At 44.1% G+C, this 24,030-nt stretch overlaps 2 protein-coding genes across 2 annotated transcripts; both read right to left on the bottom strand.

Moving 5' to 3' along the window:
- Nucleotides 1-1,421: 1,421 nt before the first annotated feature.
- Nucleotides 1,422-11,150, bottom strand: LOC139287333 (ras-related protein Rab-8B). The gene is made up of 8 exons (XM_070908351.1): nucleotides 10,903-11,150; nucleotides 5,599-5,659; nucleotides 5,383-5,443; nucleotides 4,816-4,893; nucleotides 4,059-4,148; nucleotides 3,648-3,713; nucleotides 3,482-3,532; nucleotides 1,422-2,914 (listed from the first exon to the last, which is right to left on the bottom strand). The coding sequence occupies exons 1-8, from the start codon at nucleotides 11,024-11,026 to the stop codon at nucleotides 2,825-2,827; spliced, it is 621 nt and encodes a 206-aa protein (XP_070764452.1). The 5' UTR covers nucleotides 11,027-11,150; the 3' UTR covers nucleotides 1,422-2,824.
- Nucleotides 11,151-12,433: 1,283 nt separating this feature from the next.
- On the bottom strand, nucleotides 12,434-23,549 carry LOC139302995 (isocitrate dehydrogenase [NAD] subunit alpha, mitochondrial-like). The gene is made up of 11 exons (XM_070926715.1): nucleotides 23,433-23,549; nucleotides 22,487-22,549; nucleotides 21,855-21,938; nucleotides 21,658-21,772; nucleotides 21,382-21,569; nucleotides 14,517-14,650; nucleotides 14,280-14,382; nucleotides 14,068-14,132; nucleotides 13,899-13,983; nucleotides 13,243-13,395; nucleotides 12,434-13,025 (listed from the first exon to the last, which is right to left on the bottom strand). The coding sequence occupies exons 1-11, from the start codon at nucleotides 23,457-23,459 to the stop codon at nucleotides 12,942-12,944; spliced, it is 1,101 nt and encodes a 366-aa protein (XP_070782816.1). The 5' UTR covers nucleotides 23,460-23,549; the 3' UTR covers nucleotides 12,434-12,941.
- Between the last annotated feature and the right edge of the window lie 481 nt (nucleotides 23,550-24,030).

The raw sequence follows: 24,030 nt of genomic DNA, 5'->3' as shown, positions 1-24,030 counted from the left end.
ATGCTGCAGCACGTGTACTGACAGGAACCAGGAAAAGAGATCATATTTCTCCTGTATTAGCTTCTCTGCACTGGCTCCCTGTAAAATCTAGAATAGAGTTTAAAATCCTTCTCCTGACCTACAAAGCTCTTACTGGTCAGGCACCATCATATCTTAAAGAGCTCATAGTACCTTATTACCCCACTAGAGCACTCCGCTCCCAGAATGCAGGGTTGCTTGTGGTTCCTAGAGTCTCCAAAAACAGAACAGGAGCCAGAGCCTTCAGCTATCAAGCTCCTCTCCTGTGGAATCAGCTCCCAGTTTGGGTCCGGGAGGCAGACACACTCTCTACTTTTAAGAGTAGACTTAAAACTTTGCTTTTGGATAAGGCTTATAGTTAAGGGTTGGCTCAGGCCTGCCTGGACCAGCCCCTACTTATGCTGCTGTAGGCCTACACTGCTGGGGGACTTCCCATGATGCACTGAGCTTTCCTCCTCTCCCTCTCCATCTTTACACATTCATCACAGTCCAATGCATGTTACTAACTTTATATCTTCCTGGAGTTTCTTTGTGCTTTGTCCTCTCGCAGGTTCCTGTGGATCGTGGTCCTGGTACGCCTGGCTGCTGCTGCCATGGGCCTGCCTGACTCTCATTACTACAGTTATTATTAGTCATATTTCTGTTACTATTAAAGTTGTTATTGCTATTATTAATCATATCTCAGTTATGATTACAGCTGTAACTACTATTATTATTGTCATATTTCCATTATTATTATATTTATAGCTGCTATGGCTACTGCTGGTGCTGCCATACATCTCTGTCTGTCTCTCTCTGCCTCGTAAAGGAAGTTCTTCCTCTCACGGTCTCCATAGTGCTTCTCATGGTGGGACCTGTTGGTCTCTGTAATAACATTATAAACAGTTGCTCTATTTGTAAGTGAGATGACTTTTGTTGTGATTTAGCGTTGTATAGATAAATTGAATTGAAATTGAATCTGCTCCAGACACAGCAGTGACAGCATGCCCAAGGAGGAGGAGGAGGAGGTCGTTTCTTGATGGACAGACGGCCACGTCACACACGTCTTCTTTCAACCAATCAGAACAAATCTTCATTTCATCTTCCTTCATTACCTGCACACAACAACAACAACAACCACCACCACTACACTGTCAAACCTCTTCATGTATGATGTCGTGACAAATAGATATCTGTACAGATATTTGGGCCTTTTGAATTGATAATTCAAATTGACAATTAGATTTCCTTATTGAGTCGCAGGATAAATAAAAAACTTTAAAGTAACGTTTGGTTGCTTCATTTGTGGCGTCAGGTTTGATCTCATAATCGATTCATCATTTAAAGATATAAAAAAGAAATGGAATGATTCATTTATGATCCATTTATTTAGCTTTGAGTTTATAATTGATCATATAAATCCAAATGTATGATATAATATAATGAAATCATTTGACGCTGAAACACATTTGCATATGAATAAAAGTAATTTGAGACATAACAGAAATATTTCAGATTCATACAAAAATAAGATTTCAAACAACAAACAGTTGAATAATAATTCGACGAGCATCGAGTGGTTTCAAGGAGACGAGATAAAATACAAAAATATAGAAAAGCATCAATAAGTGGATTAAAAACAAACAGAAGCCGGGAGACGTTTTCTGATTCAACAGTTTCAGACGTCGTCCTCAACAGAAGGTGTTTCAGTCTGATCCAAAGTCCACCTGTTAATATTATATATCATATTATATATATTATTTTTATTAAAATGCGTATTCAACATCATGTGATGTGTTGCCGCAGTAACAGTCGTCTTCTCAACTGAAGGTCAGAGACCAAACAAGACAAACAGCTGCAGGTTAGAAATGATCTCCGTCCTGATGACGACAGCCACCGGGTTCTCACAAGAACGGAGAACCATTCACTTGTTCCTGGACAGATTCCTTCATTATGTGACTAATGGAAGTTAATACTAGCTCCTGAATAAATAATTCAAACGACACATCAGAGACAAACATGGAGGTCCGAGGTTCTTCCCCTCAAATACTGAAGAAGACGTTTACAGTGAATGAAGAGGATCAATAAGAGGATTATTAGCTGTTGAGACGTTCATTTGATGTTTGTTTGTTGAAGAAGGCAGAATCATCTCAGTGATTCATTCTTAATGATTTCATATTGATACATTTAAAATCTATTTATTAAATGAAATAAAACTATTAGTTCAAAAACATTCTGAAATGACCAAAAGTGTCAGTTAGTTCAGTTTTTAGCAGGAGACGCGTTCATGTGAGAAGAGAAATTAATCAATCATAGATCGATTATTTTTTATCGATTAGTTATTAATGGACACTGAACTAATATTATGTTCTGATTGAAATGCTGTGTGTGTCAATGTGTGATGACCAACAGTCTGATTATCGTACGTGTCCAACAAACAAACGCTGAATATTTGATCCTGTTTTAGTTTTGATCTTTTCTCAGTGACAGAACTCTCCAGCATGACTCCATATCCGACTGTCCCTCGCTCTTCATCACCATCACGTACATTTCTGTACTTTCTTTAAAAGAACATTTTCACCTGCTGAGCTGACGGCACTGAGAGTTACAAACAGGAGGAGGAGGAGGAGGAGGAGGAGGAGCAGGAAGTAAAGAGGGAAAGCAGAGACGTTCCTGAAGCTCTGAGATTCAATATGAAGACGTTTTCTTCTTCATGTTTCCACAGGTTGGTTCCTCGGCTGCTGCCGTCCTCCTGCAGCGGGAGGTTCAGCTCTGCAGCAGCCGGAGGAGGAAGAGGAGGAGGAGGAGGTCTGAGCGGAGGAACTGCTTACAGCAATGTACACCTGAAGAAGCTCTTTTTAGAGCGAGACTCTGTGATTTTGACCGGCCCACCTCCACCTGACGGGTTGTTGTCGTTCTGGAGGAAAAAACAACACAAACATAAAGAGATCAAAGGTCACAGGTGACAGCACGGACCAATGAGCTTCATGAGGGGATGGGGATGTGTACACACACACACACACACACACACACACACACACACACACACACACACACACACACACACACACACACACACACGTGTGTATATATATGGTGTGTTAATGTCAAACTGTTGAATTGACGTTTTCTTCTAACAGAGTATTTCTAAACTGTGGTATTACTACTTTTACTGAAGTTGTACTACTTAACCTTACCTTTTTACTTAATTTAGTGAAATTGTACAATTTCCTCCTGGGGATCAATAAAGTATTTCTGATTCTGATTCTGAAATATGAATACATGCATACAATATAAGCATAACATGATGTCTTAAATAAGTTATTTTGTCTGTGAAACTGATGAATTTACAGTTGTATGAAAAAGCAAAGTACGTATTTCTTCTTTTTAAAAATAGAAATGTTGATGTGAACAGACGTTAGACATGTGAACAGTTTCCGAACACCAACAGTGCTGCCGAGGGCCACTTCTTTCATAAACTCACCATTTTCCTGTTGAGTCTGGTCATGATGTCTCTGCCAAGTGTCAAAAAGGCCTGTGGAGGAGAAAAGCATCACATCAAAATGCGTTTTTCACATAATGAATTGATGTGTTCAAAACTTCTCTACACGTCTCTGATGGATCAGGAACTGTGTGCGAGCCTGACTCGCCTCCTCCACGTTGATGCTGGACTTCGCACTGGTCTCCAAAAACTTGATCCCATAATCGATCGCCAGCTGAGCACCAAGATGAGACAAAGTTAAACAGGCGTTTCTATTCAAGACACCTGGACTGTATATATACAGACATACAATATAAATATATATATTTACATATACATGCATGTCTGCTTATTTGATGAATAAAATATCAAATAACAAAAAAGTACTTATAATTCTTATTATATATATTATTATATTATATATGTTATTTAATATAAATAATGTTTCTTATTATATATAAATAAGATTTATATAAATAAAGTTTCCCACCCTGGCATGAGATATTAAAGAGGCCCCACAGTTGAAATGCTTTAGAAACATCGTATCGTACCCCCCCCCCCCAGACCACAGGACACAGACCTTCTCTCCTCTCTCCTTGGACACTTGTCTCTTGTCGTTCATGTCGCATTTGTTTCCCAGAACCATTCTCTCCACGTCTGAAGACGCGTGCTGAAAAAACACAACATGGAGGCGGTTACGGTCCACGTCCGGCTCCATCTGAACTCCAGCTGTTCACGAAGACCTGATCCACGTAGCTGCTCTGCTGCTGCTTTATTAACCTCTCTGTGAGTGAAACACCGGCTGCTGCAACACCAACACCTGCTGTTTAACAGTCCAGCCCTGACAGCCACGTGGGAACTAACACACATGGACATGTTCTGGTGATATCTGTCCTTGGAGACACCTGATTAAGTCAATTTCATACATGGAAACTATAAACGAGAGAGAGGTTTAAAATGGATGCAGGCCGTTTCCTTCCTCTTCCCAAAGAAAATAAAATACTGAGGTGTTTCAGGTGTTCAACGTGTTTCCATTCGATATTATGAAAAAATATGTACAGATATTTTTAAACTCATGTAAAACACAAGAGGGCCACAAGATGGCAGCACTGACGAGGACGCTCATGACAACACGAGTTTCAGTGACGTCACTGTTAGAAAGTCACGTGAAGTCACATTTCTGATGCAGGTAATCAACAAATATATTGATACAATTTATTATATATGCATAATAAATTGTGTGTTAGACATCCTGCCAGCATTTAGAGGTCAACCTCTAAACGCAAACCTCAAAGCAGCCAGGTTATGATGTCATGTAATGTTGTGTGATGGTGTACCTCCTCGATGTTGCGTATCCAGTTCCTGATGTTATCGAAGGACTTTTCGTTGGTGATGTCATACACCAGCATAATGCCCTGGAACACAAAAGACAGGAAGTGACATACGTTGTGACATCAGCGCAGGAAGTGCCTGACCAGTCGGTGACATTTAGCTCGTGATGGCTGCTGTGAGCTGTCAGAGTTAAAGCACAGCCGTCACTCACACACAGTAATACGAACATTAACACAACACCAAGATCGATGTATATGAATGAAGATATATTTCTCCATGTTTCATGACACACAGTTTCCTGCTGCAGTGCTCAGTGATTAAAAAAAGGTATACTATTATTAGTACTCATTTATATTACTATTATTAGTGTAAATACATAAGACTGTCTCCACAGTGGTGCTGGTATCAAACCTCAACACTTGGTTTTGGACAGACTGAATGTGTGTGAAGATCTGAAACGGTTGACATCAAATGTTTGGTCAGATTCATCATCTGGTTGACTTCAGTCAGACACTGATTGACACATCATCTGTCCAATAACATGGAGGTAAGCAGGAAGGGGCGTGTCCTACCATGGCTCCTCTGTAATAGGCTGTTGTGATGGTCCTGAACCTCTCCTGACCTGCTGTGTCCCTGCAGAAACAGGAAGCAGACTGTTTGAAGTGAGCTGGTGCCGACCTCTGTCCACCCAGCATCATCATCACGTTAAAGTTCACCAGCTGTGCTGCATTTACCCTCCCTGATCAGCACTGATGACGCTTCACTGTGTGTCCGTCGCTCAAACTCACCAAATCTGAAGTTTGATTTTCTTGCCGTCCAGCTCGATCGTCCTGATTTTAAAGTCGATTCCTGAAACACAAGAGACACAACTGTCACGTGTACATGTGTACACACACTGTATGTACAGCACACATATGGCTAATGTGAGCGCGCTAACACGTTAAACTAAGATGGTGAACATGATAAACATTGTACCTGCTAAACATCAGCATGCTAGCATTGGCATTGTGAGCATGTTAGCATGCTGATGTTAGCTAAGTGCAGCCTCACAGAGCTGCTAGCATGACTGCAGACGTCTTCTGAACTTCACTTCAGAAGCTCAATTCAGACTTTTGTATGTTCGAGACATAAAAGACGTTGCAGTGCAAAGTGAAACACACGTCGGCCATTTCATGGAGCGTCATGCCATCAACGGCCGCAGCACGTGCCGGGCTGCAGCAGTGGCAGTAGCAGTACTGCAGTGGCAGTAGTAGTAGCAGTAGCAGTAGCAGTACTGTAGTGGCAGTAGTAGTAGTAGCAGTAGCAGTACTGTAGTGGCAGTAGCAGCAGTAGCAGTACTGTAGTGGCAGTAGCAGTACTGCAGTGGCAGTAGTAGTAGCAGTAGCAGTACTGTAGTGGCAGTAGTAGTAGTAGCAGTAGCAGTAGCAGTACTGTAGTGGCAGTAGCAGCAGTAGCAGTACTGTAGTAGCAGTAGCAGTACTGCAGTGGCAGTAGTAGTAGTAATAGTAGCAGTAGCAGTACTGCAGAGGCAGTAGCAGTAGTAGCAGTAGCAGTACTGTAGTGGCAGTAGCAGTAGCAGCAGTAGCAGTACTGTAGTAGCAGTAGCAGTACTGCAGTGGCAGTAGTAGTAGTAATAGTAGCAGTAGCAGTACTGCAGTGGCAGTAGCAGTAGTAGCAGTAGCAGTAGCAGTAGTAGCAGTAGCAGTGCTGTAGTGGCAGTAGCAGTAGCAGTAGTAGTAGTAGTAGCAGTAGTAGCAGTAGCAGTAGCAGTACTGCAGTCAGGACTGAATGCGATCACATTGTCCTTGACCTTTCTGAGGCCTGAACTACGAACAGGTTCAACAGACCCAGGATCTTCTCCATGAGTACGTTCACATGAAAGGCTTCTCATATCACTGCCCCATCATGAGGGCCCCAGCAGATCTGACTGATTACATTTGTGTGTTCTATTAAATTCATGTGTTCTTACGGCGTGTTGGACAGTTTTAGTCTTATTCTGTCAGCTGCAGCCCCGGAGTTTCAGATGGAGGAAATCAAATATAAAAACATGGTTCAAAGCGGTGAGTGGGCTTACTTTCATATCTTCTAAGAACAACAAGTACAAGGTTTCAGTGCTTCAGTCAGTCTCTGAACACTCTGCCCCCCTACGAGACCCTCTCATGATCCGCCCGAGCTCCACGGGATCTTCTGTGATCTTCTGTCTTCTATTGATGCCATTTTCCAAGAGAGCTGATTGGTCAGTAGGCGGAGCTTTTATACCAGTTGATCTGATATCTCGAACATCACCTGCTCCGGAGCAGGTTAGGTGTGCAGCATAAGTTACCATGGCAATGTAGCCCGGTAACAAGTGAACCACCGTCGTGACCCTGAAAACACAGGGTTAACCCTGAAGGTACCACGCTGACCTCAAATCCTGCTCCGTAGTTCAGGCCTCTGGTGTCTGGTCTTATTCCCTACGCTTGTTGCTGTCGGTGGTTTCAGTGCAGTTCTAACACACAGAGGTCAGGTACCGGGTTGTGGGAGGTTCAGGGCCTAAAGAGGCTTACATGAAGTTTTCATCAAGGACTTTGACTTCTTCCTCTCATTGGGAAAATAAATGTTCATGTGTTTGAATTGAAGGAGGTCTGACGAGGTAAACTCCACCCACCCGGTGTTTCAAACACTGAGGTGTTGAGGTGCGTTCGTTTCTCAGCTCTGGATGTTAAATCTGTCAGCTGACCGGGTGTCACTCTGGGTGGTTAAAAAGGAAGTGAAAGATATTTTTAACAAACATCCTTCCTGCCTCAGAAGAGAAAAATTGGTTTCCAAGAAGCTGCGGATACGAAGCCTGACAGCTCCGTTTCCTGCAGCGCTTCCTGCTCAGAGGGCGGAGGAGCTGTTTGTGATGCTGGTTCAGACCCCTGGAGCCGGTCTGAGTGAAGGTTTGTCCCCGTTCTCCTCTCTGGACCTCAGCTGGAAGTCATGGACAGTCATGGAGGTTTATCCTTCATAGACCAGGACCGTCAAAATACCAATACAAATATAGTATAATGCGAAAAAGTAAAAAGTCTAAAAGTGTATCTTTAGTTTCCAGCTGATTCACAGTCAAGAGAAACTTTATCAAAAAATAATTGACTTTTTTTTGTTTCTGTCAAATCTGTCACTCTTTTCTTTGAAGCCCCCCCTCTTCTGTTACCAGGAAGTGAAACCCAGTTACTGCTGGTTGTTACGGAAACGTGCAGCAGAGCAGGTCACTGACCTCTTCCTCCTCCTCCTGACGTCTCTCTTGTTTTGTGCGGCCTGAAGTCCAGAACCCAGATTCAGATTCTATCACGTAACAAGGAAAAGCATTCAAGGTGGTGGAACCATCACATTTTGGGGAATTTATGATTAAAAAAAACTGACTGAAACGATGAACTAGACCAGTTGCCGTTCATAGAAATGTCTCTTTGTGTTCAGTCTGTTAGACATCCATCCAGAATAACTAGTGTCACACACACACACACACACACACACACACAGTCAGAGGTCAGCTGACTCTGGCAGCGTGGTGACAGTGCATCCTCTGTCCGACCGCAGCAGCAGAGGATTGTGGGAGTTCATTTAACATTCATCCAGTTCCAGCAGCTGAACTAAGAGAAATGTGACACGTCATCACTCATTTTCTCATGACATCACACATCACATAATGTTTGTCCTCAACCACAACAAGTCATCGTCATGACAACAACGCAACAGCAACACGGCATGATGACGACAACGTGACAACACAACGACAACAAGACTCCAAAAGGCAACATGTCGTCAGCAGCTGAGACTCAACAATGCGCTGTCTGTCCTGTCCCACTACGTCCTTCACTAACCAACAAACACTTCTCACCTCATAAATGGTCTAAAAGTTCAGGTCAAATACAGAAGAAACACAGAGAAGAAGAACTTTGGTAGTTTTATTCTCTCCAGCTTCTCCTCAGTTTTACTGCCACACACACACACACACACACTGATGACTCATCAACACACAAAGTATAACTTCAGCTTTGGTATCAGAAGATCTAAATGTTTCCACCTGTAGTATGCTGCTATAGGCCTACACTGCTGGGGGACTTCCCATGATGCACTGAGCTTTCCTCCTCTTCCTCTTCATCTTTGCACATTCATCACAGTCCAATGCATGTTACTAACTTTATTTCTTCCCCGGAGTTTCTTTGTGCTTTGTCGACTCGTAGGTCGCTGTGGATCGTGGTCCTGGTACGCCTGGCTGCTGCTGCCGCCATGGGCCTGCCTGACTCCCATCACTACAGTTATTATGTTTAGTCGTAGTTCTGTCACTATTAAAGCTGCTATTATTAATCTCAGCTAATATTACAGCTATTTCTACTGTTAGTGCTGCCATACATCTTTGCCTACCTATCTGTCTGTCTGTCTGTCTGTCTATCTGTCTCTCTATGTCTCTCTATGTCTCTCTCTCTCTCTCTCTCTCTCTCTCTCTCTCTCTCTCTCTCTCTCTCCCTAAAACCCAACCGGTCAAAGCAGATGACCGCCCACCTAGAGTCTGGTTCTGCTCGAGGTTTCTGCCTCTTAAAAGGAAGTTTTTCCTTGCCACTGTCCCCAAAGTGCTTGCTCATGGTGGGAACTGTTGTGTCTCTGTAATAACATTATAAAGAGTCGGTCTAGACCTGCTCTATTTTGTAAAGTGTCATGAGATGACTTTGTTGTGATTTGGCGCTATATAAATAAAATTGAATTGAATTGAATAGTCGGTTCAGTTTCACTGTCTATCTGAACCACAGAGTCTCTCACACACACACACACACACACACACACACACACACACACACACACACACACACAGCAGCACTGTGTCACTGTGCAGACAGAAGAAGACAGTCCCACTTCCTGTTTCAACCAGGAAGACAGAAGAGCGACACACTATGCTCAGCAGAGACAGTGTGAGTGTGTGTGTGCGCACAGCTTCAGGTGAGAGTGTTAATGTCCTAAACTGCTCCGAGTTCAGTTTTAATATCTCATGTCCCAGACGACCTTTGACCTCCTGACTGTACGGGAACACAGAAATAAAACTAATGTATCATCAGTCCGTGAACACATCACTGCACCAATAATAACCTCTGTATCCAAACGGTCTTTGTAACTATTCAGCACTGGAACCAACGTCTGCAGAGCAGGAAGCCTTGATCATACGTCAGTACAGACAGCAGGTAGTAGAGTAGAGGGTTGGGGATTCGATCCCCGCCTCCCCCCGTCATGTCGAAGTGTCCTTGAGCAAGACACTGAAGTTGCTCCTAATGGAGACCAGCACCTTGCATGGCAGCCATCAGTGTGTGAATGTGTGAATGAGACCTGATCTGTGAAGCGCTTTGGGAACCGTGAAGGTTGAAAAACACTTTATACGTGAGACCATTTACCATTTTACCTTTTAGTAGTAGTAATAGTAGCAGGAGAAGTACAAAGACTCAAAGACTAAAGTACAAGTACCTCACATTTATGAGTACAGTACTTGAGTAAATGTACTTTGTTATTATTGGTTATTCTCGCTCTTTAATATTATTCTTCCATTGCGTCCTTCCTCACTTTTCAACGCAGAAACTTCACTCAAACATCAAAATATTCAGCTCAATAAGGACATTCTGGGTATTACTTTACTCATTCATACTCTCGGTATGACACACACTTCAAACCTTTTCAAGTATTTTGTTAAGGTTTATCTACTTATTCATACTTTCAACCACAGAGTCCATTTAGATGTTCCACAGATTTAATTCCACCTCTTCGTCTCCTTCAGCTGCGTCTTCATCAAACTTTAGATGAGATCATCATCATCATCAGCTGTGGTTATCAAACAGCCACTGATGGACTAATCAATAGACCTAATCAGTGTTAAATCACCTTGTCTAACATCAGTGGGGTCAAAGGTCACCGGACTCGACTTGAAGTTAACATCTGTAGCCCCCCCCCCCCCAGAACGCTTTCGCTTTCCCGGTCCGCAGCCGTTAGCTTTGTAGCTAAGATCACACTCAGTCCCGTTAACAGCTGACAACCTCCGGCCGGTTGTTTCGCGGGTTGAGCCGCCGTTAGACCGGGGGGAGCGGACTCACCGATGGTGGAGATGAAGGTGGTGTTGAAGGCGTCCTCGCTGAACCGGAACAACAGGCAGGTTTTACCGACGCCGCTGTCACCGATCAGCAGCAGTTTGAACAGATAGTCGTACGTCTTCGCCATTTTCCCGCCGTCTGTCCCGGTACTCCCGGTAATTTCACGGAGCCTTCGGCCTCCTCACACTCTCCCTGATCCGCCGACACTCTGCTGGGCACACTGGGTTTACTGGGAACACTGGTCCAGTAATGGGTTCCACTGAAACAGCACCGAGAAGAAGCAGGAAACGCTCCGACATCAAGCTACCCGCAATACACCGTACTACATATCCGGCGCAGCTTTTCAGAATAAAATAAAAGCGTCTACTTTCGTTTCCAAATGCGACAATGACTTGTTTGTACCTCTTAGTGTTTCTTTGTGATACTTGATACTTAAAGCTTGATTGTTTGTCACAAACTCATTCCGCTTCCTCAACTACAGCTGAAACATTAACTCCATAAATCAGTCGAGTGATTGCAGTCCTTGTCTTTCCTTCTCTGATGTGACTTCTTGTCTACTGTGTCTACTCACCGTTGTTAATTCAAGGTTTCATTATTCAAGCTGCTTGTGTCTAATGTTTGGCCTTTCATTTCTTCCCATGTGTGTGAAGTTGTCTTTGGCATTTACTTGTTAAACATTTCCATTCATTATTCGATGGTCAGCTTTTGATTATTTTCTGTGAATATTACTTCAATCTTTCCCATGTTGAAGATCAATCACGTTTTCTTACTTCATTTGTTGTGGTCATATGTTATTTGAAAATGCATGATTATTAGATGAATTGCTATAATCTAGTATGTATAAACTTCCATACTTATCTCACAGTATTATGGTCCAACCTATTAACCTTCCGAAACTAATACAAAATGGCCATGATGTGAGTTTGATAATGTATCTTCGACATTCAGCCAGTGGGTTCTGAAAGCACATAGAAGTGCAATGCAGTTTAACTTCATAATTAAGTCTTAAGGCATGACTACCATTTTATCTGTTAGTGATGATACTGCAAGCAGTGTGGTAAAAATAAAAGGTATAAGTATAACATGTATAAATATTTCCTTATGACCTTAGAACAAATATCTGACCCAGTAGACAAGATGAACTCAGAAAAGGCCAGATGATAAAATCGCCAAGTAGACAAAATTATGAACTTTTATTTTGGAGGCGAGCCGCAGTGTCTTCCGGTCTGTCTCTTGTCAGCTTGTCGTGGCCAGGAAACAGGGGGCGTGGGCCTGTGACGTCATCCTCAGGGTGGGTTGGCCAGGGCGGGTCCTCGTGGTGGTTCTGCCAGTCTGGGACCCTCAATGGTTCTTTGGTTTTAAAGACTTCTACGGGGGGGGGGGGGGGGGGGGGGGGGGGGGGGGGGGCCTTAAAACTCAGCTAAACCTTGTAGAGGAACCCTTTTTAATTTGTTGTGAATGTATTAAGAGAGCCAGAAAAGCATTTGAGACGTTCATCTGAATGTGTGGAGACAGAAGAGAGACCGGAGCACTGTTCTCTTCCTTTATATGTTTATATATTTCTGCATCTCTGAAACAGGAAACAATAAATAAGAGGACCTTTCAGTTAGTTACATGGGCTTACCGTCAAAAAAATAACAAACATCCAAACTGTCCAGACAGCAAAGCAGAGCGCTGATATTCTTATTATTAAGATTATGATGATACTCTGAGTAAAAACACTTTCCAACTTGGTCATGTGAAATTTGTGCGTATGTTTACTGTGAATGTTTCGTCATGTTAACTACTCAGGTAGCTGTTGCAGAAGCCCCGCCCCCTCCACATCCATCATCTCATTACAGCAAAAACTGCTTTTTTCTTCATGTAGATAAAGTAGAAAGAAGACCAGAAACTGCAGCTCAGACCTCCCAGCTATTTCCCAGCAGCTCCACAGAGATCAAACCAGTCTGCAGAGGGGGGCAGAGGGAGGCCGAGGGAGGCGTGGCACTGTGGCGGCGGTTCAAGAGGGTGGAGACTCCCACAGCCGCTCCGTCACTGCAGCTTCAGTCCAGATCCTGGATGCGACGGCAGATATCAGCTGTAAACTCTGAACACTTGGAGTTTCCTCCCAGGTCCTTCGTCAGCACCTGAGACCCAAAAGCAGAGTTTATTAGACCCTCATACCATTTTAGAGAACTCGTCACAATTTTGTCTTTGTTCCGAACTAAATTCAGTAGAAGTTACTGAAACCAACTAAAACTAAATAAAAAAGTCGAATGAATATCCTGTTCTTTAGAAGTGATGATGACGTCTTTTAAAACCATTTTGCTCAGCACCACGTGTTTCACGTGAACAGAGCCTCACCTTCTTGTCTCTGATGGTGTCGAAACAGGCCGTCTGGATCTTGTTGCCGTAGTCATGGAGACCCATGTGACGCAGCATCATGACGGCACTGAGCAGCAGGGCGGTGGGGTTGGCCATGTCCAGGCCGGCGATGTCGGGGGCGGTACCGTGAACCTGCAGGAGGAACAGATTCAGATTGTAGTCTGTTCAGGTGCAGTCACATCTTCCACTCTTTCAGGACAAAGACCAGCTGAAGACATCCGAGTCGAATCCAACTGAGGCCATCTGTACATCCAACTGACCCCAGTATCTGCACACTCTCCAGCAGTTACTTCAGATGGAGGACGGAGTCTCAGCAGCCTCTCCTCCACTCACTACTTCCAAACTACAACTTGGACTGTCACTGTCACCATCAGAGTCTGAAAAAACTTATGTTGCTCATCTTTGAAAGAAGCAGAATATGAAGTCAATGTTCCGACTGTTTATTGTGAAAATGTGCTGACTCTTGTTGGTTTGAATGATTTGCATTAGTTACTTGATGCCCACTTTGTTCTGTTACCTGTTCCTCAAAGATTGTCATGTGCCCTTCCATTACTTCATAAACTAAATAACCCATAAATCCATCATAGACAAGACTCGATTATTAAAAGGAGTTTGTTGAAATGAGAGAAACAAACCGATTCAAATATGGCGACTCCGTTAGCTCCGATGTTCCCGCTGGGCGTGACTCCGAGTCCTCCGATCAGACCGGCACACAGATCACTGAAACACAAACCACGTCCACATTTAAACAGTCTTTCAGAGTGAACGCTGAACCTTCGAAGCACATGAAGTGAACAAACTGACCTGAGAATATCTCCATACAGGTTGGGCATGACCAGTACGTCAAACTGGGTGGGATCCTGAACCATCTGAAAGTCCAGAGCATCAAGACACATCAGAACTATACTTCAGTGTTTCCATGTGAAACAATGAGGAGGGAAGATGTGTTTGACTGTTACAGAGTGAAACACACTGCGCTCCTTCAGGCTGGTTGCTGACGTCGATCCTGAACTTACGTTGAGGCAGACGGTGTCCAGGTACATCTCCGTGAACTTGATGTCTTTGTAGCTCTCAGCCACCTCACGACATTTCCTCAGAAACAGACCGTCTGACATCCGCCTGGACACACAGACAGGAAGAGAGACAGACAGCCAGAGTTAGAGACAGGCAGACAGCCAGAGTTAGAGAGACAGACATCTATCCCTACCCAACACACACTGATCCCGCCGGAACATGTTTCATGCTGAACTCACATGATGTTGGCTTTGTGGACGGCCGTCACGCTGGTCCTCTGGTTGTTTCTGGCGTATTCGAAGGCGTATTCAGCGATGCGTCTGCTGGCGTCCTCAGTGATCAGTTTGATGCTCTGAACGACGCCATCGACGATCTACAACAACAAGACGGGAGCTTCAGAGCAGAAAGAGAAAGAAAACTACTCAAGTACAGGCTGTCATCAGGGTCCACAACTACAGTCCAGGTCCTAGACACGTCGGGTCAGTCTACGGTGTTTCACTTTGAGTGTTCAAACAGTTCAGTGTGACATCCCCTGGTTGACCTCAAACTCACCTAAAAATGGGCCTGAAAGTTTGAACAAGTTTCAGTTTCAATGTCTCTTATTCTGTTTTTACTAATACACTTAGGAGAAAAAAAACATTTGTGAATGAGGTCCTTGTTTTTTTAGGAAGTCAACATTGTCATTTTCCAGGACTTTTCCAGAACTCTTCCATAACTTCCCCTGCTCCCCCCGTCATGTCGAAGTGTCCTTGAGCAAGACACTGAACCCTAAGTTGCTCCTGATGGAGACCAGCACCTTGCATGGCAGCTCGGTCGCCATCGGTGTGTGAATGTGTGAATGAGACTTAGCTGTAAAGCGCTTTGGGAACCGTGAAGGTTGAAAAGCGCTACATAAGTGAGATCATTTACCATTTAACTTTGAAGCTGCATTAAATAATTGTTCATGGGAAGTAGGGCTGCTCGGTTATTAATAATAATAACGATTACTCGCTGACTTTGGAAACGTCATGCTTTTATTGAACTTTTCATACTGTGGATTTCCTTGACCTCTAAGTGTTGCGGTGGAAGACACAGAGGGGGCTTCACTTTCACTCTTTTGTTCCTTTGTTTGGTCATCGAGGACTTTGTGACTGAGTGTCAGATGATCTGTGCGCATGCTCCGACCGTGCATGCAGCCTGTCACAGTCGCTCCTGTTTGTTTTCTTATTTTTCTTACTTTTCTCACTTTTCTCCTTTATTCTTTATTTAACTCAGAACTTTCTAAAGTACTGACTTTTGAAGTTGTGCCCTCTTCAAACATGCTGGTGGAGAGAGTTCTGGTACTTTTTTTCACGCTGGAACTACTTTCATTCAAACATCGGGGCGGCATTGTTTACTCCAGAGATCAGCTGATCGCTCTGAGGCCGGCCGGCTTGGAGACCAGAGCATCGGAGATCCCCGCTGAAATCTGGAGAAAAACATGCAGAGGATGCAAAGGAGGAACGAAGCGATGAGTGAAGAGAGGTGGGTCCAGACAGCAGAGGCTTATGGAGAGGAGGAGATATAAGCCGTGTCTCCCCTCTCTCGTCATGGGCAACGTGAGATCGCTGGCAAACAAGATGGACGAGCTGACGGCGCTGGCCAGGAGTCAGAGGGAGTACCGGGAGTGTAGTATACACACATACATACAGCCAAATAGTTTTAGTGGCCAAAAGTTTTGAGAATGACACAGGTTGACCACAAAATGCTGTAAACTAAGAATGCTTTCAAAAATATAAATAATAATTGTTTATTTTTATCAATTTACAAAATGCAAAGTGAGCGAACAAAAGAAAAATCTAAATCAAATCAATATTTGGTGTTACTACCCTTTGCCTTCAAACCAGCATCAATTCTTATAGGTATACTTGCACAAAGTCAGGGATTTTGTAGGATTATAGTCAGGTGTATGATCAACCAATTATACCAAACAGGTGATAATCAATTTCACATGTAGGTTGAAACCCAGTCATTAACTGAAACAGAAACAGCTGTGTAGGAGGCAAGACTGAGCACAGCAACAAGACACAAGGTAGTTATACTGCAAGCAAGGTCTCTCCCAGACAAAGATGTCAAAGCAGACTGGGGTTTCAAGATGTGCTGTTCAAGCTCTTTTGAAGAAGCACAAAGAAACGGGCAACGTTGAGGATCGTAGACGCAGCGGTCGGCCAAGGAAACTTAGTGCAGCAGATGAAAAACACATCAAGCTTATTTCCCTTAGAAATCGGACGATGTCCAGCAGTGCCATCAGTTCAGAACTGGCAGAAACCAGTGGGACCAAGGTACACCCATCTACTGGCCAGAAGTGGTCTTCATGGAAGAGTTGCAGCCAAAAAGCCATACCTCCGACATGGAAACAAGGCCAAGCGACTCAACTATGCACGAAAACATAGGAACTGGGGTGCAGAAAAATGGCGGCAGGTGCTCTGGACTGATGAGTCAAAATGTGAAATATTTGGCCGTAGCAGAAGGCAGTTTGTTCACCGAAGGGCTGGAGAGTGGTACAATAATGAGTGTCTGCAGGCAACAGTGAAGCATGGTGGAGGTTCCTTGCAAGTTTGGGGCTGCATTTCTGCAAATGGAGTTGGAGATTTGGTCAGGATTATGGAGTCGCTTTTCCCCTGCGTGACATCCGGACATACTGACGTACTGTCGTAAGCGTATTGTTTCACTTCCAGTTTCTGTGTCATTGGTAGCGTGTGTGTTTGGCTGCTCTAAGCTCAAACAAGTTATATTTGTTTGTTATATATTTCATTACAGCCGCTAACCACTTAGACGTACACTAGTTCTGCTTAAAACTGATAGTTCTCTCCTTCTTTTAGCAACTTTTTCGCTAATCTCACAGTTGTTTACATACTATTCTGTCTGTTACATTAGCTTAGCAGCTAGCGATGGCTTCTCTCTCCCCTTCTCACTCTCCTGCTCTGTCCTGCTCGATGTTTAGTTATTCCCCCGCCTCCTTTAGCAATAATGGTAAATGTAATAAATGTACTTTATTTAGCGTGCTGGAGGCGCGGTTCCGCACCATGGAGACGGCTGGAGTCAGCCTGCCCCCAGCAGCCAGTGCAGACCGACTCAGTGTAGCTCCTGCTAGCCGTCCCCCGGCAGTTCCCGAGCAGCCGGTAGCCAGGGAGGCTGGGTGACTGTCCGAAGGAAGCATAGCCCTCAGCAGAAGCCCACGGTTCACCACCAACCAGTTCATGTTTCTAACAGGTTCTCCCCACTCAGCGACACCCCCGCTGAGAAGCAGATTCTGGTAATTGGCAGCTCCATAGTCACAAACGTGAGGTTAGCGACACCAGCGACCATAGTGAAATGCATTCCTGGGGCCAGAGCGGGCGACATTGAATCAAATTTAAAACTGCTGGCTAAGGATAAGCGTAAATACAGTAAGATTGTTATTCACGTCGGCGGTAATGACTCCCGATTACGCCAATCGGAGGTCACTAAAATTAACGTGGAGTCGGTGTGTACGTTTGCAAAAACTATGTCGGACTCCGTAGTTTTCTCTGGGCCCCTTCCCAATTTGACCAGTGATGATATGTTTAGCCGCATGTCATCATTCAACCGCTGGCTGTCGAGGTGGTGTCCAGCAAACGATGTGGGCTTCGTAGATAATTGGCGGACTTTCTGGAGGAGACCTGGTCTGATGAGGAGAGACGGCATTCATCCCACTTTGGATGGAGCGGCTCTCATATCTAGAAATCTGACCGACTTTATTAGTGAACCAAAACTGTGACAACCCAGAGTCCAGACCAGGAGGCAGAGTCGCAGTCCTACACGCTTCTCTGCGCTTCCATTAGAGCAGTTACCCACCCAACACCCCATAATGACTGTCTCTGCCCCCCGACCACTTAAATTAATTCAATCAAAAATAAACAGGAGAGGAGTCATTAATAAAAACTTAATAAAAATTAAGACCACTACTGCTATAGGCCAAAACAATGAAGTGTGGACTGTTAACATCAGATCTCTGTCATCTAAAGCTGTATTAGTAAACGAGCTAATATCAGAGAATCATATTGATCTACTGTGTCTGACAGAAACCTGGCTGTGTCATGAAGAGTATGTCAGCCTGAATGAATCCACTCCGCCCAGTCATACTAATACTCACATCCCTCGAGGCACCGGCCGAGGAGGTGCAGTTGCAGCCATTTTTGACTCAAGCCTGTTGATGAACTCTAGACCTAAGCTGCCATGGGCCTGCCTGACTCTCATCACTACAGTTATTATGTTTAGTCGTAGTTCTGTTACTATTAAAGCTGTTATTGCTATTATTAATCTCAGCTATTATTACAGTTGTGACTACTATTATCAGTCATATTTCCATTATTATTATAATTATAGCTGCTATTTCTACTGCTAGTGCTGCCATACATCTCTTTCTGTCTGTCTGTCTGTCTGTCTGTCTGTCTCTCCCCCTCTCTCTTTCTCCCTCCCTCTTTATGTCTCTCTCTCTCTTTCTCAAACCCAACCGGTCAAAGCAGATGACCGCCCACCTAGAGTCTGGTTCTGCTCGAGGTTTCTGCCTCTTAAAAGGAAGTTTTTCCTTGCCACCGTCGCCAAAGTGCTTCTCATGGTGGGAACTGTTGGGTCTCTGTAATAACATTATAAAGAGTCGGTCTAGACCTGCTCTATTTGTAAAGTGTCATGAGATGACTTTTGTTGTGATTTGGCGCTATATAAATAAAATTGAATTGAATTGTCCTCAATGCTGCGAAATACAGGCAGATACTTATCCATCATGCAACACCATCAGGGAGGGGTATGATTGGCCCCAAATTCCAAAGTCCTGGAAGTGATGGTATGGCCCCCACAGAGCCCTGATCTCAACATCATCGAGTGTGTCTGGGATTACGCGAAGAGACAGAAGGATTTGAGGAAGCCTACATCCACAGAAGATCTGTGGTTAGTTCTCCAAGATGTTTGGAACAACCTACCAGCAGAGTTCCTTCAAAAACTGTGTGCAAGTGTACCTAGAAGAATTGATGCTGTTTTGAAGGCAAATGGTGGTCACACCAAATATTGACTTGATTTAGATTTCGCTTTATTCTTTTGTTAATTGATGAAAATAAACTATTAACACTTCCATTTTTGAAAGCATTCTTAGTTTACAGCATTTTTTCACACCTGCCTAAACCTTTTGCACAGTACTGTGTGTATATATACACAAACATATATAGACACATATACATTGCTGTTTTATTTTTTACTTTTATTTTTCACTTAAATATTGTAAATGTGTATATTTTTATTTTCTATTTCTTATTTTTATATTTTGTACATACTTTTATTTCTAAATTTATACTGCTTTCTAATCTTCAATGGGAGCACCACTCCTGTACAATTTCCCCCGGGATCAATAAAGTATTTCTGATTCTGATCAAACACGTTGCTCGTCCGGCCTTGTGATGCAGACACTACCATGTAAATCTTGGACTCCTTAAACCAAAGTGTCTCCAAACAGCTCCATTGGTTTCACCTTTCTTGACAAAAGGCTCCATCATCTTGGCTCAAGCTGAACTAAACATGACTGAGTTTGGGCTTTTAGTGAGAGGAGAAACGCACCCCTGGATTTATAACAACAAGACAAAGCGAGAGCATAGCGAAACAAAATGTGACACAATAATCACGTGAACAGACAAAGGAAGTGGTCCACTCCACTGAAAAGGAGGGGAAAAACACCAGGAAGAAAAATGGACTGAAGTTCATCAGGGATCCATGTGAGTGGATTTACAGGAAATGACATCACACATACACTGGGACGTGTACTGCCAGCTGACAGATCCGTACTGACACTTTGGTCTTTAGTTAATTTACTAAACATGTAAATCAGACCTGGAAGGTGGATTTTGTCTCTTTTGGTGCAGCTAGGCTAACAGTTTCCCCCCACTTCCAGTCTTTATGCTAAGCTAGCCTAAAGATGTCCTGGACCCATCTCTGCACACAGAGATGGAACAGACATCCATCTTGCTTTGATTCAGCAGCTGAAACAAGTTTTGCTGAATGAAAAACCTCCAGATCTGAGCTGACAGGGTGAACACAGACTGATCCACATCAGGACTCTGCAGGGTGAACAGGTGACCAGTTCAGGAAGCGACTGAACAGCTTCCTCCTTCTTACCCTGAAGACGAGAGGAGCAGAGCGTCTGCAGCAGCTAGCTGACCTGCAGGAACACAGGTACACCGTCATCACTACAGCTCACACAGGAGAGAGCACCTGCCCACAACTTTATTTACCCCCTGGGACGCCACGTTTGATCCAGACTGGATCTTCATCAGGTCAGTCACCTTAACCAGATGTTTCTGAGCTTCAGCAGAGCAGCAGGCTGGAGAGCGCCTCTGACAGAAATCTATCATTCCTTTTGGTTTGGGCAACATTTTACTCTCAGCTTCAGTGCTGAGATCTGGAGACCACATCAGACCTAAGTCCAGTAAGGCAGCACAACGAGCAGCCAGACCATCAGATTGGTTGTAAACAGAAACCAGTTTGATTGAAAGATCCTGAACAGGTGACATGAGAGCAAACAAGAGAGTGAGCAAACAACTGATGAGAGGAGAAGCTAAAGGTGGATAACGTCGTGATATTTCTTTAGCGAACACCTAGAGGAGGATTTAGACGGTCGCCTTCCATCCTGGAACGGTCTCGTTCACACCAACAGACTGAACACCAGGAAGGAAAATGGAGCGACCTCACAGTAACACAGCTGAAACTCCCTTTTCAGACAGGTCAGCGTGCGGCCTCCATGTTTTGGTAGTTGGTCTCAGCTGTGTTACTGCTGCTTCTTGTCTAATTTTCAATGGATTTTGGATGCATTTAATTTAATGTTTGTCTTCCAAGAACCGTTATATTAGCTAACAACAGGTCCACAGGTAAATCAACAAATGAAGAAGAGACAGTTTGGGCGGGTGGCAGATACCAACAGGTCACAAACTTAACATCATCGTTAAGTTTTTGTTTTCAATAGTGTTCATCACGGTTTTCAGTTATGAAAGTGAACGTCAGCTGATCATGAATCAGCTCTGCAACATCTGGCACAGCATCCGAATAATTACGGTCTGACATCTCGGCATCCCGTGCACTCACCACGTGTTCGATGCCGCTGTACTCGCCCTCCGTGTTCTCTCGGATGGTGACCAGGTTGACGTCGGTGTACGGAGTCTTGTAGCCCTCGATGGAGATGCAGGGTCGCACGTTGGCGTAAAGGTCAAAGGTCTTCCTCAGCAGCAGGTTCATGGAGGGGTGACCTGCAGCGATGGGCGTCTTCAGGGGTCCTGGAGGGGAGAACATTCAGGATGGACGGTGGACTTAAAGAAAATGCTCTGAAACGTAGCTCACTTTTCCACATTAACATTCCCAGACCTTTCAGCCCGATCTTGCTCTTGTCCATGGACTCTTTAGCATCAGGAGGGATCATCCATCTGCCACCAGGTCCCTTTATCGCCGTCACATTCCTCTCCTCCCAGCTGATCGGGGCCTGCAGGGAAACCTTACGTTTTTAAAAACAACAACGGCTGCTTCATTCAAGAGAACCTGGTAGAAACACTGAGGTCACTCACTTTGGCAGCTTCAAAGATCTTCATCACCGCTGTGGAAATCTCTGGACCAATCCCGTCGCCAGGAATCAGAGTGACTGTCTGCATCTGAGTCCACACAGACAGGCAGGAAGACAGACAAGCAGGCAGGCAGGCAGGCAGACAGGCAGGTGGAGAGAGAGACAGACAGGCAGCAGCTTTAGGAGGGTTGGCCTACAGTAGTTGCTGTAGTTGTGTAGGCCTACAGTAGTTGCTGTAGTTGTGTACCTGCAGGTTGCCCCGCCCACTGCTGCAGCAGACGGCTCCACCATGCTACAGGTGCAGCTGTCAAGTTACTCTTCAGTGTTTTCACATTAAAATATTGTTACAAATATGAAACTAGAGAAAAGTATTTTAGACGAAATATTGTTGGCTCTTCAGCAGATTATTTTCATTATCGATCGATCTGCTGATTATTTTCCCGAATCACAGATTAATCATTTGGCCAATAAGATGTCAGAAAAATGAAAACTGCCCATCACAACTTCCTAAAGATCCAAACACTCCATTCTTCAGACGTCACAGTGGAGACCTTGAAATAAGTGTGTGTGTGTGTGTGTGTGTGTGTGTGTGTGTGTGTGTGTGTGTGTCAGGTTGGTGAACCCTGAACTACTCACCCCTCTGGAAAAGGAAGCTGAAGACAGAGCAGGTCTCCTGGCGGCCCCCACCACCTGGGACAGCTGAAGGAGACATGAAGGTCACGTTAACTGAACACAGTTAACATTGTTCTGTTGATGTGTGGTTGCCATGCTGACTTCAACAGAAAAACTCATACTAAACTAATCAGAGGTTTGTTGGGCGTTTAACTACAAACAAACACTTGTTGATGTCTGGAAACAACAGTTGAGAATGGACATTATGAGCTCTGTGGATGATTTCTTTAGATACTTTACCGACAAAATCTAAATTTCATTCACTTCTAACAAATGGTGGCAATGTGACAACTTATTTTTTGTGATTTTGAGCAACTAACCTGTTCCACTGTAATTGATGTAAGTGTTTAGAGTAAGTTCTGGTGTTAATTCCCATAAACTCCTACCAACAACTTTTCCTTTGAGGCATGAAACCACAAGCCTGTAACATGCCGTTTGTACAGTTTGTGAATTCTGGCCCTGTTCATTTTCTCCTGGTGAATCTATGACACCATCACTTCAGATTAATCATAACTACATGTATTTTGGATTGCGTGTATGCTCAGCTTGTTTCCTACGCGGAAGGGATTTTGAACAAAATACAATGAACCCTTAACTTGGTACATTTTCTAACTACACCAAAGGACGCGGCAGAGTCCATTTACTGGATAAATCCACTTTCCAGACTGTCCCGGTGAATAACGACATCTCCGTTAGCTCTGCTAGCTACAGCAACTGCCATCACGCTGAAGGACACACACTGAGCTAACATGCTAACGTGCTAACGGGAGCGTATAAAACCCCGTTCAGAGACCAAACAGAACACCACAGGGAACCCGACACAGAACACGGAGAACAGAGAACACACAGAACTCGCTGTTTAAAACACCCTCAGGGTTCCTCGGCTGTTTATAAAATATCAGTCTCTTACCATTGACCTCCACGCGCTGCCTGCCATTCTGCTGAGGAAGAGGACACACTGACGCGGGACGAAGATCCTCTGAGAGAGAGAGAGAGAGAGAGAGAGGGCCCACTCCGAGCCGGGACCAGGAGCTTCTTCATCTTCTTCTCCTCTGATTTAATGGCGGATCGCAAACCAACATGTATAAGTGCATACCGCCACCTACTGTACGGAGGATGTAGCATCAGGGCTTTCCCTACTTCATGTTACATCAAAGAAATGAAGAGAAAGGCTATATCTTACTATCTCATCCCGAAGAGGGCTCACCCTGAGCCGGGACCAACGTCCTACCATCTCATCCCGAAGAGGGCTCACCCTGAGCCGGGACCAACGTCCTACCATCTCATCCCGAAGAGGGCTCACCCTGAGCCGGGACCAACGTCCTCTGTGTGTTTTGAAAATGTAACTTCTGAATGGACAAATGTGTTCAAGCAAATAAGAAAACTAACCGTTCTGAAAACAGTGTGTCAGCATTTGAAACATGTAATAAATATTAATATCTAATATATAAATATAAAGTGTGTTGAAGTATGACGAAGAAAATGTGGCCATTGAATGCATTTTGTTT

This window comes from Enoplosus armatus, chromosome 1 (assembly GCF_043641665.1).
Source record: "Enoplosus armatus isolate fEnoArm2 chromosome 1, fEnoArm2.hap1, whole genome shotgun sequence".
NCBI classification, from domain to species: Eukaryota; Metazoa; Chordata; class Actinopteri; order Centrarchiformes; family Enoplosidae; genus Enoplosus; species Enoplosus armatus.
The sequence above is the reverse complement of the archived record's forward strand: the minus strand, read 5'-3'. Positions and strand labels throughout refer to the sequence as shown.

Bases quoted from the DNA above. Each gene is read 5' to 3' on its own strand.
- LOC139302995 (XM_070926715.1), bottom strand. From the start codon at position 23,459: ATGGCAGGCAGCGCGTGGAGGTCAATG. The intron at 21,773-21,854 runs GTGAGTGACCTC...GTTTCCCTGCAG, and splicing joins AGATCTTTGAAGCTGCCAAA to GCCCCGATCAGCTGGGAGGA. The intron at 21,570-21,657 runs GTCTGGGAATGT...TCTCCCCTCCAG, and splicing joins GAGCAAGATCGGGCTGAAAG to GACCCCTGAAGACGCCCATC.
- LOC139287333 (XM_070908351.1), bottom strand. From the start codon at position 11,026: ATGGCGAAGACGTACGACTATCTGTTCAAACTGCTGCTGATCGGTGAC. The intron at 5,444-5,598 runs GTGAGTTTGAGC...CTGTTTCTGCAG, and splicing joins AAAATCAAACTTCAGATTTG to GGACACAGCAGGTCAGGAGA. The intron at 4,149-4,815 runs GTACACCATCAC...GTGTTTTTTCAG, and splicing joins GGATACGCAACATCGAGGAG to CACGCGTCTTCAGACGTGGA.